The sequence below is a fragment of the Corythoichthys intestinalis genome, chromosome 1 (genome assembly GCF_030265065.1).
Source record: "Corythoichthys intestinalis isolate RoL2023-P3 chromosome 1, ASM3026506v1, whole genome shotgun sequence".
In the NCBI taxonomy this organism is placed as follows: Eukaryota; Metazoa; Chordata; class Actinopteri; order Syngnathiformes; family Syngnathidae; genus Corythoichthys; species Corythoichthys intestinalis.
This window is the reverse complement of record NC_080395.1, coordinates 38,919,363-38,938,105: the sequence shown is the minus strand read 5'-3', so window position 1 is coordinate 38,938,105 and position 18,743 is coordinate 38,919,363. Positions and strand designations below refer to the sequence as shown.

The following is an 18,743-nucleotide window of genomic DNA, read 5'->3' as shown; positions in this document are numbered from 1 at the left end:
CGACAATAAGCCAAAGCCATACAAAGCAGCATTTGAATTTCCCTAAAATTAATATAAGCGGAAAAGAAAAAAAAACTCAGTTGGGAAAAATTGAGAAGAGAAAAAAAAAAACAACAACTAGTAAAACATACTTGTAGACGTAAAAGTATATTTATCGTAAAACTTCATCAAATCTTTGATAAAAACGGTCAAAATTAAACGAGGAACAAAGATGGCAGAAATTTCGAAGAAAAAAAGTATTACCCATGTCTTGTGAACAAATGAACATTTAATCAACGTATCCTGGTGGGATAAAATAATACTCATCATGACGGCAACATAACTGTTTGAAAAGATAATTACTCAAACATTGTTAAATGTAATGGCTGTCTTCTTACTTAATTTCAGTTAGTCATTGGCTTGAATTACTACTAGGATAATGAAACATTTTTTTCTTCTTTAAAGTAAATGCAGTATAAATAAATAATGAGTAACTACATAAACAATTTGAAATCTGTGCTTGAAGATGTAAAAAAAAAAAAAGCAAACTAAAAAAGTGCATGAAAAGCAATAATAGACATTTTATGCTGGAATTATTGTTAGGAAAGTCTAGATATATTCCTGATGGCATCATGCTGACAGAGAGATGACAATGTAATCAAAGACAAAATATAATTTGCTCCTCTTTGCTTTAAATTGTTGCTGTTTAGACACAGTAGGGCTGCACTGCTTTGGTAACTTCAAAATTCTCATAATTCATGTTATTCCAATTTAGTGCAAGTATAATTTTCAGTTTGTTTCATTTCATGTATTTATTTTTACCTAAATTTGATGACAAAACACATCCCCTATTTTCCCTGCATTGTGCAGCCATACTCCAAAGCATGACATAACTACAAACTGCAAACAAACAATGATTAGGTTGGCAGAGGATGTGGCGGCGGGCGGAGGTCTGGTTGCCATGGAAACCAGGTCAATGACAGGCGTCAGTCTTACCTGCCGCCAGGCCCCCAGGTGTCTTTTGGTCTTTCATTGTCATCTGTGTCAGCAGACAATGTCCTGCATACAACCATCAGCTTTAACAGATGCAGTACATCTAAGAACATGGCACACTGTTGGTGCTAAAGCAGTTTGGCTACGCAATGAACACTTGGGCCTACATTGCTGCATTATTGTAGGTCATTATGATGGTACTTGGAGAGCGAAAACATTTTAACAAGTAAATTGGTGTAAAATTGGAAACTTTAAAGTCTGAATCCATGTATTGTAACTCTTGAATTTACCTACATATTCAACCTAATGAGCATCTAGTAAGAAAAAAGTGGGATTTTCTTTTTTGGAATGCCAAAATAACAACAATGGTACAGTAGTGCCTTATCAAACTAAAATGTGATCTCGTATAGAAGTATTCCATAAAAGTGGTAATGGATCTTATTGTGAAGAAGGAAAGTGGTCCATGCATGTCTCCTGGCTGTTGAGTACAATGTGGCCCCCGTTAACCGTGAAAAATAAGGAATCACTGTAATCCCTCCTCCCTGCTCCCACCTTTGGTCAGTCACACATCATCAAAGTTAACACAGTATTTGTTTAATTTCTTAAGTTCATGCTTACTGTAATTTCTTGAGTATAAACTCACCCTTCAAAAGCATTTTTTGTACTCTTATTCTTTGATAATATATATATGCTCAAAAATCAAATTATGCTATTGTCTGCATACTTCTTCAGATTTGCTTAGGCTTTCTTTTTAAAACGTGTACTGTTAGTTTTTTGCATTCTCACGCTCAGTACTACAGTGGGGCAAATAAGTATTTAGTCAACCACTAATTGTGCAAGTTCTCCACCTTCAAAATATTAGAGAGGCCTGTAATTGTCAACATGGGCAAACGTCAGCCATGAGAGACAGAATGTGGAAAAAACACAGAAAATCATATTGTTTGACTTTTAAAGAATGTATTTGCAAATCATGGTGATAAATAAGAATTTGGTCAATACCAAAAGTTAATCTCAATACTTTGTTATCATGTACTCTTTGTTGGCAATAACGGTGGCCAATGATTTCTGTAACTCTTCACAAGCTTTTCACACACTGTTGATGGTATTTTGGCCCATTCCTCCATGCAGATCTCCTCTAGAGCAGTGATGTTATGGGGCTGTCATTGGGCAACACAGACTTTCAACTCCCTCCACAGGTTTTCTATGGGGTTGAGATCTGGAGACTGGCTAGGCCACTCCAGGACCTTGAAATGCTTCTTATGAAGCCACTCCTTTGTTGCCCTGGCTGTGTGTTTGGGATCATTGTCATGCTGAAAGATCCAGCCACGGAAGGAGATTTTCACTCAAAATCTCTCGATACATGGCCCCATTCATTCTTTCCTTTACACAAATCAGTCGTCCTGGTCCCTTTGCAGAAAAACAGCCCCAAAGCATGATGTTTCCACCCCAATGCTTCACAGTGGGTATGGTGTTCTTTGGATGCAATTCAGTATTCTTTTTCCTCTAACCACGAGGACCTGTGTTTCTACCAAAAAGTTCTATTTTGGTTTCATCTTGCATGGAGCCCCAGATCGAGGGAGATTATCAGTGGTTTTGTATGTCTTACATTTTCTAATAATTGCTCCCACAGTTGATTTCTTTACACCAAGCGTTTTACCGATTGCCGATTCAGTCTTCCCAGCCTGATGTAGGTCTACAATTTTGTCTCTGGTGTCCTTCGACAGCTCTTTGGTCTTGGCTAGGGATGGGAATTGATAGGATTTTTACGATTCCGATTCCATTATCGATATTGCTTAACGATTCTATTCTTTATCGATTCTCTTATCGATTCTAATTTGGGGAAAAAGAAGAACAAACGTTTTGATTGGCATCGAGTTTGTTTAATCAGAAGTCACAACCTTACAAACTCACAACGAGATCAAAAGAGGCCCAAAGCCTCAATGTTAACTGTGGCAATAAGTGGCAAATACACAAGAATGTGTCACATTTTACTGAAACATTTATCTAATAGAAATAAAAAATATTGGTATATATTGGCAGATAGGTTGTTGTTCTGCCTTTGGTAATATGTGTTAAAGCTGGGGTCCCCAAACTTTTTCCTGTGAGGGCCACATAACTTTTCCCTTCTCTGATGAGGGACCGGGGTCAGTTTATAACAGAAATAGTGTAACGATTGCAGAAGTGCATAAATGTAAAAAATTATTGTTTTTCATAAAGGCACAATCAAATAACCCTTTCTGGATTCTTCACGGAATGAAAGTAAACAAAATAAAAATAATAATATAATATAATAATAATAATAATAATTAATAATAAAAACACTATTAATTGAATAGATAATGACCAAATAACCCTCTCTGAATTCTTCTAGGAAAAGGCTAGGAAATAAATAACACGATTGAGAAAAAAAAAAAATTCAAAATGGCCGGACCAAATGTGGAGGCGGGCCGTATTTGGCCCGCGGGTCGCAGTTTGCTGGGTTAACGTGTATTATTTACCATTACATTGAAATGCATGCCTTTTAGTTTTTGTGGCGCTTACACGCTCAATTGGGGGCGCCCTTGCGCTTCCTCATGCGAAGAAGAACGCGCTCACATGAAGAAGAGCGCGCTTACACCCGAAGAAGAAATGCCGCATCCAAGCGAGTGAGCGAGTTAGTGAGAGAGGGAAACACTTCTACGAGCCTACGTTCTTTGTTAATGTTAATATCTACAGAGGCAACGCCTGTATGAATCATCTTTTGTGTTGTTGTTGTTGTGTTTCCACTCGCGATCGGACACTTAAATCCAGTTGTGTAGTGGTTTGAACGATGTGCTAATGCTAGCGAACGAATGCTAACCATTTGTTATTACTGTTTTTAGCAGCTAATCATCGCTGATTTACGTTGATGCAAACCTGTTTGTTATTGGGGATGAATTGATTTGTTTCACTTCTATTCTTAGTTTCACTCTTCAAGTGATGGTTGAATAAAGTCAGCAAATTATACCAACGTCTTCTGCATCGTCATTTGGGAGTTTAGCTAGCTGTATAGCCAGGACTGAGTCTTAGCCTCTCTGTGTGGACAGCGCAGTCGTATTCCCTCCCGACGCAGTTATCTCCACCTTGCAATGACTGCAAGTCGCTTTGTTGTAATTTTTCCTCGTGAAATGAAGACACACTTTCGAGCGTTTGAACCTACGTGCTGTCATTGTTATGTTTATGGCTGCAATGCTCGTGCTTACCCATCGTAACCTTTCATTTTCACACTCTTTCCTGGTGAAGTGTAGTCAAACTTTGGAGCGAGTGGTTCTTGGCGCCATGCTAGTTTGATGCGTCTGGACAACAAGACACGTCACGACGCAATACGCGTCTTTAGGAATCGTTAAAGGGATCGTTAAGGCTTTTTCATTGTGATGTCGAGGCCTCGAAACACTCGGAACCGGTTCCGAATTGGAATCGGATTTCGATTCCCATCCCTAGTCTTGGCCATCGTGGAGTTTGGAGTGTGACTGACTGAGATTGTGAACAGATGTATTTTATACCGATAATGAGTTAAAACAGGTGTCTTTAATACGGGTAACGAGTGGAGCCTCGTTAGACCTCGTTAGAAGTTAGACCTCTTTGACAGCCAGAAATCTTGCTTGTTTGTAGGTGAACAAATACAGTACTTATTTTCCACTCTAAATTGGGAATACATTCCCTAAAAATCAAACAATGTGATGTTCTGTTTTTTTTTGTGTAGGCTGGTGTAGGTTTACCCATTTTGACAATTACAGGCCTCTCTAATCTTTTCAAGTAGGAGAACTTGCACAATTGGTGGTTGACTAAATACTTATTTGCACCACTGTATTTCATCTGCCATCACTGTTCACATCAGGGGAACTAAAACATCCAAAATACATCCAAAATATTTGAGCAACTGTTATACTTACTGAAATTGAAGTGGGCATGAGTTAATAGAGTATGTCAACATAGATGTTTTGCAGAAGAATGATAGCTACAGTGCCTTGCAAAAGTATTCGGCCCCCTTGAATCTTGCAACCTTTCGCCACATTTCAGGCTTCAAACATAAAGATATGAAATTTAATTTTTTTGTCAAGAATCAACAACAAGTGGACACAATCGTGAAGTGGAACAACATTTATTGGATAATTTAAACGTTTTTAACAAATAAAAAACTGAAAAGTGGGGCGTGCAATATTATTCGGCCCCTTTACTTTCAGTGCAGCAAACTCACTCCAGAAGTTCAGTGAGGATCTCTGAATGATCCAATGTTGTCCTAAATGACCGATGATGATAAATAGAATCCAACTGTGTGTAATCAAGTCTCCGTATAAATGCACCTGCTCTGTGATAGTCTCAGGGTTCTGTTTAAAGTGCAGAGAGCATTATGAAAACCAAGGAACACACCAGGCAGGTCCGAGATACTGTTGTGGAGAAGTTTAAAGCCGGATTTGGATACAAAAAGATTTCCCAAGCTTTAAACATCTCAAGGAGCACTGTGCACGCCATCATATTGAAATGGAAGGAGCATCAGACCACTGCAAATCTACCAAGACCCGGCCGTCCTTCCAAACTTTCTTCTCAAACCAGGAGAAAACTGATCAGAAATGCAGCCAAGAGGCCCATGATCACTCTGGATGAACTGCAGAGATCTACAGCTGAGGTGGGAGAGTCTGTCCATAGGACAACAATCAGTCGTACACTGCACAAATCTGGCCTTTATGGAAGAGTGGCAAGAAGAAAGCCATTTCTCAAAGATATCCATATAAAGTCTCGTTTAAAGTTTGCCACAAGCCACCTGGGAGACACACCAAACATGTGGAAGAAGGTGCTCTGGTCAGATGAAACCAAAATTGAACTTCTTGGCCACAATGCAAAACGATATGTTTGGCGTAAAAGCAACACAGCTCATCACCCTGAACACACCATCTCCACTGTCAAACATGGTGGTGGCAGCATCATGGTTTGGGCCTGCTTTTCTTCAGCAGGGACAGGGAAGATGGTTAAAATTGACGGGAAGATGGATGCAGCCAAATACAGGAACATTCTGGAAGAAAACCAGTTGGTATCTGCACAAGACCTGAGACTGGGACGGAGATTTATCTTCCAACAGGACAATGATCCAAAACATAAAGCCAAATCTACAATGGAATGGTTAAAAAATAAACGTATCCAGGTGTTAGAATGGCCAAGTCAAAGTCCAGACCTGAATCCAATCGAGAATCTGTGGAAAGAGCTGAAGACTGCTGTTCACAAACACTCTCCATCCAACCTCACTGAGCTCGAGCTGTTTTGCAAGGAAGAATGGGCAAGAATGTCAGTCTCTCGATGTGCAAAACTGACAGAAACATACCCCAAGCGACTTGCAGCTGTAATTGGAGCAAAAGGTGGCGCTACAAAGTATTAACGCAAGGGGGCCGAATAATATTGCACGCCCCACTTTTCAGTTTTTTATTTGTTAAAAAACGTTTAAATTATCCAATAAATTTTGTTCCACTTCACGATTGTGTCCCACTTGTTGTTGATTCTTGACAAAAAATTAAAATTTTATATCTTTATGTTTGAAGCCTGAAATGTGGCGAAAGGTTGCAAGGTTCAAGGGGGCCGAATACTTTTGCAAGGCACTGTATTTTCTGATATCAAGACATGTCAAGCTTTTTTCACGCTAAAAGTTTTAGGCTGTTCCATCGAGGGACATTTAGAGCTAACTATATACAGTATGAGAGTGTGTGTTTTTCATGATTTAACGTCACATTTATTTTTCTGTCATCAGAAACAGCTATACAGTAACTGTGTTTTGTTAGCAATAAATGGAGTTCACTGACGCCTACCATGATCCTGAGTAAATATATAATATATTTATGCCATTTATGCCATAATATATTTATGCCATACATGAACCTCAAAATACTCTAATCCATGGTGAGTAAAACAGCCAAAGATTCAACACTATATTACATATAAGAATCAAAGTACCATAATTTCCCGAATATACTGTAAGGCGCACCTGTATATAACGCGCACCCCAAATTTACTTGTAAAATCTAGGGAAAATTATTTTACCCTTGTATAACGCGCACCCTAATTTTAGCACCAATAAACAGAAGAATACAAGAAAACCGCTCGTGTACAGATACATAAATGTCATTTTACTGACTGGTGAAACACAGCACCAGCATAGCACATTGGTAGTTCAAAACATTACCGTAAACTGACATTATGTCCGGTAATAATATGATCTGACAACTTCTTCAACTTACCAGAATCCAGGAGAAAACAAAACAGATGTGACTTTTCTTTTAAAGGCTGCTGTATAACTTGGTCGTTTCATCACGATGAATAAATATTTCTTCCATGGATTGATACGGTAAAATAAAGTGAGGATTTACGTTGGAAATCGGAAAGAGCGCATCGCTGTACACTAGACTGTAACAATAGGAACTATTGTAATTTGGGTTTGAGTTTCCCGAGGGAAAGATATAATTGACAGACACAGTCAGTCTGTGTTGTGTTACGTTTGTAATGGTCCGAGTTGCGGAGCTGCAATAAACGTTGACTTAAATGAGTTCAAGAAACTAAATTCTGTGCTTTATGAAGAGTGGAAAAAAAGCAGAATTTAACACACACGAAATCATTCGACCAATCAGAGTGAAGTAGTACCGAAACAAAATGGTGACGTCACGTACCGTAATGGTCGGCAACGGATCGCCGCATACGTTTCTTCAACTCAACATGGCCGTGTCAATAAAAAAAAAATCGGTCTTTATATATATATATATATATATATATATATATATATATATATATATATATATATATATATATATATATATATATATATATATATATATATATATATATATATATATATATATATATATATATATATAATGTATATATATTTCTGTCTCCATCCCTGTACCTGTGTATAATGCGCACCATGATTTTACAAGTTGATTTTGGGGAAAAAAATTGCACGATATATTCGGGAAATTACGGTAGACCTTTTTCACAAACCCTTAGTATTTGTAAAACTATATACAATATGACAGGATTTCTTAATTTTACCTGTACACAAGAATTATATGTCCCCCTAACTACCACACATAACTTTTTATGTTTTTCTTTTCTTTCCGTCTTTTTTAAAAGTTTTTTTAAATAAAAAATAATTTGGGCTCTATTGAAGAATTTACAGTACGTTAATCATATTCAAGACTTGTACAATATTTATGAAGTAAAACCTATGGAGAGTATTACTTTTAATTTATAAATATTTCCATTATGTTCTATCAATAATGTTGATTTGAAAATTTATTATATTTAATGCTTTGTGTTCAATATTAGACACTTCACTGTAATAAGTTCACCTTAAAAATACTTCTGTCAGTAGATAGGTGAACTGTACTAATTTATAGTATAATAAAGACTTAATTATTTTGAATGTTGAACACCAAGTGGCTGTTGGAATATAAAGTCCAGTTTGTACTCCTACAACATTAAGAATTAAAGATAAATATGCTGCGGTTTGAGTTAGATTAACTGAATACATAGTTAAGTCCCATGAAATCCAGCCATTGGAGATAGATTTCCATCGCATTGAAAGATTGCCTTTCCTTTTTTGTTTCAATGATTATACTGAAGGCGCCTATACGGTATTCACAATCATTGTTCGAAACAAAGATTTATATACAAAGTAATTAACTGGCAGTCTGAAGAGACCCCGGTGCAGACGTGTTTGTAATATGCTAGAGAATGAGCTAATTCCAGGGAAATGTATGACATTACTTATTGAATTAAACAAAACAAATTAGTGAATAATGATACACTGAGGAAACGTGATTAAGGAGTCAAAGTAGCCGCTTTTGTGCATATAAATTTCTTGAAGTGACTGGTACTAACTGAAGGTTACTGGTCTTACACTTATTTCAATTATCTTTCTACTGATCAATTCCCTGCTATTTAAATTGGACTCAAAAGATTAACATTATTAACACTGTGTGTGTTGCCTACCTGTGCTTGTAGAGGTAGAAGGCGAATCCCGATAGGATGAGGGCAAAGAAAGGAACCAAGATGGCAGCTGCCACAGAACTGCTGTTTGTGTAAGGGTTGGATGGGTCTATTGCCATGGTTACAGGACCTAACATTGTAAACAATGACCAATCAACAATTACCTCAGAATTATTACCGCTTTACACACTAAGAATTTACATGCAAAATAAATAAATAAATAAACAAAATGTTTAATGATTTTTCTGTATATTGAATGACAATAATACCCATATATGCACCTGCAGTAGCATATTGACCTACCTTGCCTTGTCAGGTGGAATTTACCAAAGTCTTTACTGTGAATATGCCCTTGGTAAACAAATGTTTTCTGGTCAGATTCTGCAGTCACCTAAAATAAGAACATAAAGGATTGTTGTTTGTTGACATTATGGTGTGATCAGAAGCAATAATGACAGAAAACACAAAAATAGACATAGAATCTCACTCTCATCAGGAAAATGACAGTGGCAGCAACATAGAGACTTACACTTTCTAGACGTGAGTGTTTCATCGTAGGTGCATCATAAAAAGCATTATATTGTAATGAAAAGCCATAAATTCACACTGCCGTCTGAGATTTATGACTTGAAGTAACAGTACACCATGAACAGTATTTGTTTCTTTCCAGCAAATTTATGTTTAAGGTGCAGTGTGGCACAGGCCCTTGCAATGTTTTTTTTAATTTCATTTTATTTTTTTATAAAACCTCCATTGCATTACTCAATAAAATCCCTATAGCACATTTTTACAGGATTGAACGAACCAGAGAAAAAAACATCACGATCCAGCAACCTTAATAAAATTTTATTGAACAGCATTTATTGGTGAGTAGTTATGTTTTAGTTTTAGTTGTCTAGGAAATAAGAGATGACCTCAAAAAGTAGAAGTAGGGGAAAAAAATGAGCTCACAAATAGGGACGAGCTAATGCATTTTAATACGAAATTTCAGATAGTGAATACCCTCAAAAATATTTAAAAGTAACATTTTGATGAGATTCTCTTCTGGAATTGTTCGTTCTTGTTTTCACAAAGATGACAACAAAAGCTTTTTAGTAAACTATAGAAATTTTGTTGAGAAGATAATTAGACTCCCTTGTATGCCATTGAACAGTAACTATTTTGCATAATGTGACAGACAGAACAAATGTCTGGAATTTTAATGCACATTGTGCAGGACCTAATAGGGGGAGAAACAGTAATAATCATACAATAATATGGGGAGATGAAGCCCAGTGTTGGTTAATATGACAACAATCTACCACGATACAGGGCAAAAAAATTAAAGATATGCCGCAATATAGCTCATTTTTATGATTGGATGAAAATGTATGCACCAATTATAAGACCCTCCCACTTATTTTGGCTAGATATTAAACAGAGATTTGAGAAATGCATTAAGTAGTGCTACAGCATACACATCAATGTAAACTGAATCGGCATAGTCGCGTACATATTTTTGCACAAATCTAAAGATATCTAGAATTTATCGACTTAGAATTGCCAATGCAAAATTATGACTCGAACATTTTCGATTGTTAACAATCCACAGCTGCAAATATGGTGCTTCAATTACAGTGGTACCTCTACTTTCGAGATTAATTGCTTCTGGAAGTAATCTCGTAACCTGAAAATTTCGTAATTAGAGACGCGTTTTCCATGTAAATGCCCTAATCCATTCCAAGCGCTACTGAAACGCCACATTAAATTTTATAATCGGGGTATAACAGGAATAAAACAACACATTTGAATCATCCTATATACCTAACCTTACCGTTACTACCTATAAAGAAGTAGATAGTAGAACACAATGCAAAGAAAAAAGAAAAAATATATATCTTACCTTTCGCGTGAGGCAAAAGTGTTACTGCTTTGATGGGTTTCTTCTCTTTCAAGATGGGACCTATCGCCTCTCTCACTCTTTGTGATACAAAAACGCGAGGAGACTTGTGCTCTAATGTGCTACTAATGTAGTGAAGCGTGTGTGGGCTTAACCTTTTCGTGAGACAAAAACGCAAGAATTGTTCTTTCAGACATCGAATCGCTATAACAACAACACCTGTGCACGGGTGACCATATTTTGATTTCCAAAAAAGAGGACACTCAGCCCGGCCTCAAGATACTTGAATTTGACTCGAAGTTCACTCAAAGATGCCTATACCACTTTTATTTAAAGTGTGCCCCCTCATTCTGGATGGAAAAATGCAGTTTGAAAAAAATAAATAAATAATGACTTAAATTTAAAAAAATTAAAAAAAAAAAAAAAAATATATATATATATATATATATATATATATATATATATAGATAGATAGATAGATAGATAGATAGATATAGATATATATAGATATATATTAGAGATGCCGATCGATCGGGTCCGGTCACGTCATTTTCAAAGTATCGGAATCGCCAAAAAAATATCGGCCATGCCTTTTTTTAATATATATATTTTAATTAAGTCGTTTTCTAATTGTATTTAACGTTACAGACATAATATGTTACACTCATCCAGAGTCTTTAGTTTAGGCTTAAGGTAGGGTTATCAAAAATATCCCGATAACGGCGGCAATTAATTATTAAAAAATGTGTCACGTTAAAATATTTAACGCAATTAATGTATGCACTGCACGACCCTCTCACTCATTGTCGCGCTCAATCTGTAATGATGCCGTTTTACCAATATAGAGAGATAAAAGGCAACGCAAAATGAGTAGAGTGAATTTTGGCAGCCTTTGGAGCCTTTTTTAATTGGCTAAAATCTTGCAATCCCTCTCCCTATGATTAGAAATATCATGGGAAGCAATGTGGGGAAGCAAGGTGGCAATTGATCTTTGTCTCAACACCTTAAGTTATTTCCCAACGCAGAGAAGATATATCAATTGGTAGCACGACACACAGTCATGGTTCCACTTCCCATCATGCATTTGGGATGGCCACAGTATCATTTACTGAAAGCTCAACAAATACACTAGATGGCAATATTTAGTCACAATATAGAAAGTCACAAGTCTTTCTATCCGTGGATCCCTCTCACAGAAAGAATGTTAATAATGTAAATGCCATCTTGAGGATTGACTGTCATAATAAACAAATACAGTACTTATGTACTGTATGTTGAATGTATATATTCGTCCGAGTTTTATTCATTTTTTTCTTAATGCATTGCCAAAGTGTATATGATCGGAAAAAATTATCGGGAATGATTGGAATTGAATCGGGAGCAAAAAAAGCAATCGGATCGGGAAATATCGGGATCGCCGGATACTCAAACTAAAACGATCAGGATCGGATCGGGAGCAAAAAAAAACATGATCGGAACAACCCTAATATATATATATAGATATATATATACTTATAATATATCATGCAGACCCATAGAAATGTAGTCCAGTCAATACACATAGATACAGTAGGCTATGTGCCAACTAAACATTTTTATAAATTACTATCACGTCTTGACAATTTTTTATTCCCATTCAATTGATATTCTCATTTAATGTTCTAGATTGCACACAAACAAAAACCGAAATAAACTGACAAACTATTCAATCAGCATGTTTCCAAACAGAGCAGTTCAAAACTACGTTTCCCATAATGCCTAGCGCGGTTTAGCTTACTGATAGCTAGCTGAGGCAAAAATCAAACTTTGCAATAAACGTTTACAATCATCTGCAGCGCAACGATGTGACACCAAACGGGATTTTACAGTCAAAGCTCTGACAGAAGTCAACAGTTGCCATTATATACGTATTTATCGTAAAAAACTTCAGGCGTTGTGGCCAAATTGTCAACCCAGTAGATAGCGGTAATGCCTCATGATAGGGGTAAACTGCCAACAAGAACAAGAAGAACTACTCCTTCCCTCCCTACTACTAGGACCCATGTCATCGCAGGCAGGCACTGCCACCCAGCGGCCGGAGGGATTCTCTTCAAATTGGTCCCGTGAAAAATCATAAAAACCGGACATTTTTATGAATTTCTAAAACCTGCCCGGATCACGAGGATACTACGTGAAAGTAGGGCTTGTCCGGGCAAAAGAGGACGTTTGGTCACCCTACCAATAGAAAAGCTATGGGAAAGATTATGACCAATAGGGCAGTAGTATTTTGTGGCGTGACATCCAAAAGCAGAAAGCAGGAAGTACATATGTATATTTTACAGTACTATATAGTACTTTTGCCTCTCGTAACCTGAAATTAATTTCTTAACACGAGGCATTGTTTTCCCATTGAGGCATGTCGTAACCTGAAAATTCAAGACGTTCGTAAGTAGAGGTACCACAGTATTTACTACTCTGCACCAAAATATGGCTGATGTCTTCTACTAGTTGGGGCTTAAAGGGTTAAGACTACAAGTACATTAAGCTACTATATTAATAACATAGTAATAGTTATTTGTTATACAAAAACAAAAGACGTGGCTTTCTTACATATCCATCCATGGCCCAGTTGTCGTTCTTAAACTTGCTATAGTAATGCTCCGTGGGTCCTTTGACTTGATAGACCTTTAGTAGAAGCTGGTTCTCCTCAGACTTGTAAGTACCTTTGGAAGATAGAGAAGCTGTTACAGAATGCACCCAATGGTTTGAATGCTCTTTTACTACAATTTAATTGGAATGTTCAGGTACTTGGGTGGAATCTAAGAACATACAGTAATACAATGCATTTTGATAACATTGAATATCTTCAGAGATATCGTTAACTTTGGACAGGCCAGGAATAGTTTGCAGGTATTTGCATACAGATCGTCATAGTAGTACAATGACGCACTTCAATAACTCCCAGGGAGGTTGTCAACCAGGAAGACAAGGTGGTGGGCACACAGTTTGATTGACAAACAGAGCAAAGGAGACTCTTTGACATTTTTAACACTCATATTCCATCCAAGCACCTGACAAACAATCTGGGAACGTTTAGTGTACAAAAAGGCAGCTAAACTTTTTTTTGACAGTTCACATTGTTTACCAGGACTGACTGAAGAATATTCTGAAGAAGAAAAAAAAAGGCTCATATGAGCCACCAAGAGCTGAGTTTAGATTAGATTATACAGGTATGAAAAAAAAAAAAAAACAAAAAAAAAACAACATCATTAAAGCAGCTTGTTTTCATAAATTTTAGCTTGCGGTGTAACAAAACCTGATTTGAACTGTGAATTCAGTCTTGCTGTGAAACATGGGTTAATGTGCCTGTATTAGCTTAAAACGGGATGGCCTGATTCGAACAATATAAATAAATTTTAACTGCTGAAAACTGCATTTGCGAGATTAGTCGCAATTTGTTTGTGTTTGACAGGAGATTTATGCATTTCGCGGAACTATTGGCAGCTCGCATAGACTTCCACTACTCCTGGAACGTACGATTAACACATCTGCATCCCATTACACAACAGATAGCGCTGTGAGTTTGACTGGGATGACAGACTCAGACAACAGTGAGAAGTCCAAAGTAATTGGAGGGCAAGGGGGATCTGATTTAAGTGTCCCCATTTAGAAAGGCTGTAAAACTGCGTCAAGTAGGCTACATCGACAGAACGACAATTTTCCACACTCGTGCATGAATGTAGAGCAGACAAATGACTTTTTCAAGCCAAAACTCACCCACAAGTAGATGGGATACAAGGTAATACCTGCCTGAATTACCTGTTTATTGTTAACTCATTCCCTGTTAAGACTACTTAGTAGTAAAGAATGAGGATTTTGGGACATGATAAAAACAGAGACCCATGATACATCATACCAGTTACAATGTTATACAACCAATATTCTGGTTAACAACAACATTTGGGTTTTAGGTTGGGAAGGATGATTTTTGTATTACAATAATTTTGGCTTGGATGCCTCAAATGATCAATCAGTAATAGCACCTTAATATTTTATGATGGTTGGTAATACTCCAAGGATGTTTCACTTAAATGTTTGGGACAGTCGATACATTGCTCATGGCATAAAAATCTAACCTAAAAATAAATCTGTTATTCATAATGAGACGAAGATACACTTGATCTGAATGGCACATTATGTAAATAAATGAATAATTTAGTTAATTGATTTCTAAACTAAATGAAAGTTAAGTTCAGTTAAATTGCAGTTTAGAGCAGATTGTATCTTTATTAACACAATGAATTGCTTTTATTATGGTCTCAGATTAGGTAACATTGTCAAGTCCAGTTAGATGAGAATAAAACTTTACTGTAGTTGTAATGTCAGAACAGGTTCAATCGAGATCTCACCTAGATTTTGCAGCATTCTACATTCAACAAAATAACACTTGACATGTTGAGACAAAAATATTATCACGAACTGCAAATAGAACGGATAGAAAACTTGGTTTGAATGAAACCCAAATTGTATTTTTGTGATCAGTGGGTCAAGATTCGCATTCCTAACTTGGGACCTCAGTGGAAAAGGGGAGTAAAAAAAAACATAAAATTGAATCCAAATGAATTGACTTGGAAACAATCAGCCTGTCAGCCTTTCAAAATCTTTTTTAAATATCATGTATTTCATTACTGAAATTACACATTTAAAAGCAGTGACTTTAGTGGACATAATGGTAGAAATGTAACAGATTCCTGGAGAGGTAAAAGACTGTCAGAGGTTCTACATGTTCCTCCAATGACCATTCATATAATATCATATTGTACATATATTCACCATTAAGTTAAGAAGTAGCTCAAACAGCCTCACAGAAACCTTTTTGTTTCTGTTATGCCTACTGGGACGGACGGCTCCTATCAAGCATTTGATCACTTCAGCACCCTACCACCAGCAAAGTGTGGATAATGAGTGTGAATCAAAGCAGCACCGCTTAAGGATTTACACCTTGAACATCCCCGCTTCTTCTTCATGGCAAATTTAATACATATTTGTGTACTAAAGACAAGATGTCTTTTTTCTTGTAAATTTACTGTGATTAATCTAAGGTTTTACAAGGAGTTACGCAAGACCAACTATAGTGTATTTTCATATATGCCTTGTGTCTATCCATTTGGGTAAGTATGTTAATGTTGTGTTTTAACCATATACGTCATAAATGTAAGAATTGAAGTGGTTTGACCAAAGCACACAGGAGAAATCTGAATACCACTTTTCTTTGTTTTACCTGAGAGTCTGATGGACACTCCACTAGTTTCCAGTAAAGTGATGTTAACCCTTCCACTGCTAGCATTGAACCCAGTCACTGAAAATGTGGTGGCCTGTCTCTTGCCCAGATACTCATAGAAACCTCTCCATTCTGAGCTGGGGGAAAACACGTCCACTGGAACTGAGAGAAAGAAACAAGAGTTATATTGTTTGATATACTGTATGATCTTTTGTGTCGTTATATGAAAAAGATGACAAAAAAAATTCATTCATTCTCCATGTTGTCTCTTTTTCTCAGACTAATATTGTTTAAAATACCGGTACCCTGCTGTCAGACAAAGCAACTTATCTGCAGTTAGACAGCAGCGCTCATTTTTACAGCAATAGATAGGGAGGAATACAAACTTCCTAGTAACATCCATACTGTCATTGAATGGAAATTCTTAATAAAATATATAATTTACTGGTACATTTCTTCCCAGGTCAAAGATTATTATATCATTGTATTTGGATTGAAAATAAATAAATAAATAAAAACAACTTTACTTCAAAACGATGTACTGCTTACTCTTGCACCTACAGGCTATTATTCTTATTATATTTGTACGTATTTATTTCATAAGTATGAAGCTGTATCTAAACTGCTTGTAGGATAAATCACCTCTAGCTTATGAAATGCACATCAGCAGCTCTTGCTCAAGAGTTTTTGAGTATGTTGCACAAACAAACAGAAACTATAGCGATGGGACCCTTGCAAGTACAATGAACAAATGTAATGTTGTGTTTAATAGTGTGGCCTTGTTGATACCTCGAATTTTGTTCTTCTGGATGTCTGTTTCTCCTCGGCCTTTGGGACTAACTTTAACTCCAACTGCAATGTAAACATAATTCCAGTGAGTAGATATGGGGTGAAAGCAATTCCATGTGTGTCAAGAGACGAGAGCAAAATGATTTATAACTGTGAAAATTATGTTTGTGAATGATTGCCTTGTCAATTTGCAGTGGCATTTGTCATTAGGGGAGTTTTCTTTATAAAACTGAAGGAAAGTACAGAACAAAATCATGTCTATAACAATATATCACTCTTTTGTCATAGTGACGTTTCCACATGAGCTCAGTGTTAATGAATCAAGTTTTTTTTCCTCAAAAATAATTATGCTTGTATTTAATATTGGAACATTTACTGTAATATATAAATTTCTACCGTATTTGTTTAACAACTTGTGATAGAATGGTATTTTTTTCTTGTGTACACAAGATCTACAAATCTTAAAATCTACATCCTGCTTAATTCAGCTTTATAAAGGGAAACATCTCCCTTTCAACCTAATATGGAAATGCTTGTCAGAATGTCAAAGATTTGTCTATTTCTAAACCAAGAAAACACTCCTTGCACATTTTTATTTTTATTATTCCCAAGTAATTCTTTGAAAATAACAGATTATTCAGATATTTACATGGCTTCAACTGTAACATTAGCAACACCAATTATAAAACACTATCAGGGCTGTCCCTGCTTGTCCACTAACATTGTAGTCGACTACGTATACCAGGTCATCTGGGGCCACTATAAAATTTCACACGCCTGTGTGCCATCAATATAATTTTGAATTTGTAATGTTAAGGTTCAAGCATTCATGTGGTAATGTAATGTTTGGAAGAAGCAGCGCATTCTACTTGACCATTAAAATACCTTTACACAGTGGTGGTTTTCCTGACCATCTCCCATCACTTTTACATGTTCTGTGTTCTGATCCTCCTGCCAGATAAAAACCATCTTGGCAGGTGTAGATAAGTGTATATCCCAAAGTTGGCAGGTCCATGGAGCGGACATCCACATTACTGGGGGTCTCGGGCTGTCGGCATGAGTGGGCTGAGAGATGGAAAACAGAAAACATCGTATATTTAACATGAATTTTAAGGCTGTCTAGTTATACAGCAGAAGACAGTAAACAGAACGATACCTTGAATATTTAAATTCTTACCGATACATTCAGGTTGTGTGCCACTCCAGGTGAGATTTTCTAAACACGTTCTAGTGGTCGAACCAAGGATGTGGTAGTTCTTACGGCACTTAAATGTAACCTTACTTCCAACCTAAACAGGGCAAGAATATATTGCATAAATGAACAGTGGTATCTCGACATACGATCCTTTTGACATCCGACGTAAAATTTCACCCGTCATTTGTCTCGACATATGTCGATGTGATCGAAATACGACGATTTACAACAGAGTTGCAGTTTCATTGTTTTCATCATTGTTTTGAGCATGGCGGATTTTCTTGTGAGAGAAATCAACAGGGGTCCAAAGAAGGTTAGTGCAGGCGGTGAAAAAAAGGAAAAAGGGGATGCTTACAGTTCAAATTAAGATGGAAATGACACAAAAATATGGGTATGGTGTGCGCATCAGTGAACTGGCACGGAATATGTCTTCGATCTTGAATGACCTCCTCCGACCTTAATTAACCAGCTTTGTCAGGTTTTTAATCGTTTATTTCAGAAATATGCAACACAACACGGCTACTGTCTAACGTAGCCGATGCCAACAACAACCTGAAAAAAGTAAAAACATCCCATTCTACCACACCTCTCTCCCGTGTCAGTCAAACGGTGCCTGCAGGAACAGCATGCAAAACACAACTGTCACATTAGAAACCCGA

At 36.7% G+C, this 18,743-nt stretch overlaps 1 protein-coding gene across 2 annotated transcripts in view; it reads right to left on the bottom strand.

Annotated features, from left to right (window-relative positions):
• The window catches only part of LOC130927696 (CUB and sushi domain-containing protein 1-like), a 687,910-nt gene that overhangs the window by 8,274 nt on the left and 660,893 nt on the right, over positions 1 to 18,743 (bottom strand). The window contains exons 67-74 of one of the 2 annotated variants that reach the window (XM_057853669.1): positions 18,067 to 18,178; positions 17,775 to 17,954; positions 16,890 to 16,952; positions 16,101 to 16,262; positions 13,430 to 13,542; positions 9,265 to 9,352; positions 8,965 to 9,091; positions 976 to 1,038 (exon numbers count right to left, since the gene is read on the bottom strand). In XM_057853669.1, coding sequence (XP_057709652.1) covers positions 976 to 1,038; positions 8,965 to 9,091; positions 9,265 to 9,352; positions 13,430 to 13,542; positions 16,101 to 16,262; positions 16,890 to 16,952; positions 17,775 to 17,954; positions 18,067 to 18,178 — 908 coding nt within the window. The remainder of the gene's footprint in view (positions 1 to 975; positions 1,039 to 8,964; positions 9,092 to 9,264; positions 9,353 to 13,429; positions 13,543 to 16,100; positions 16,263 to 16,889; positions 16,953 to 17,774; positions 17,955 to 18,066; positions 18,179 to 18,743) is intronic. The other variant, XM_057853670.1, reaches the window with a different exon arrangement.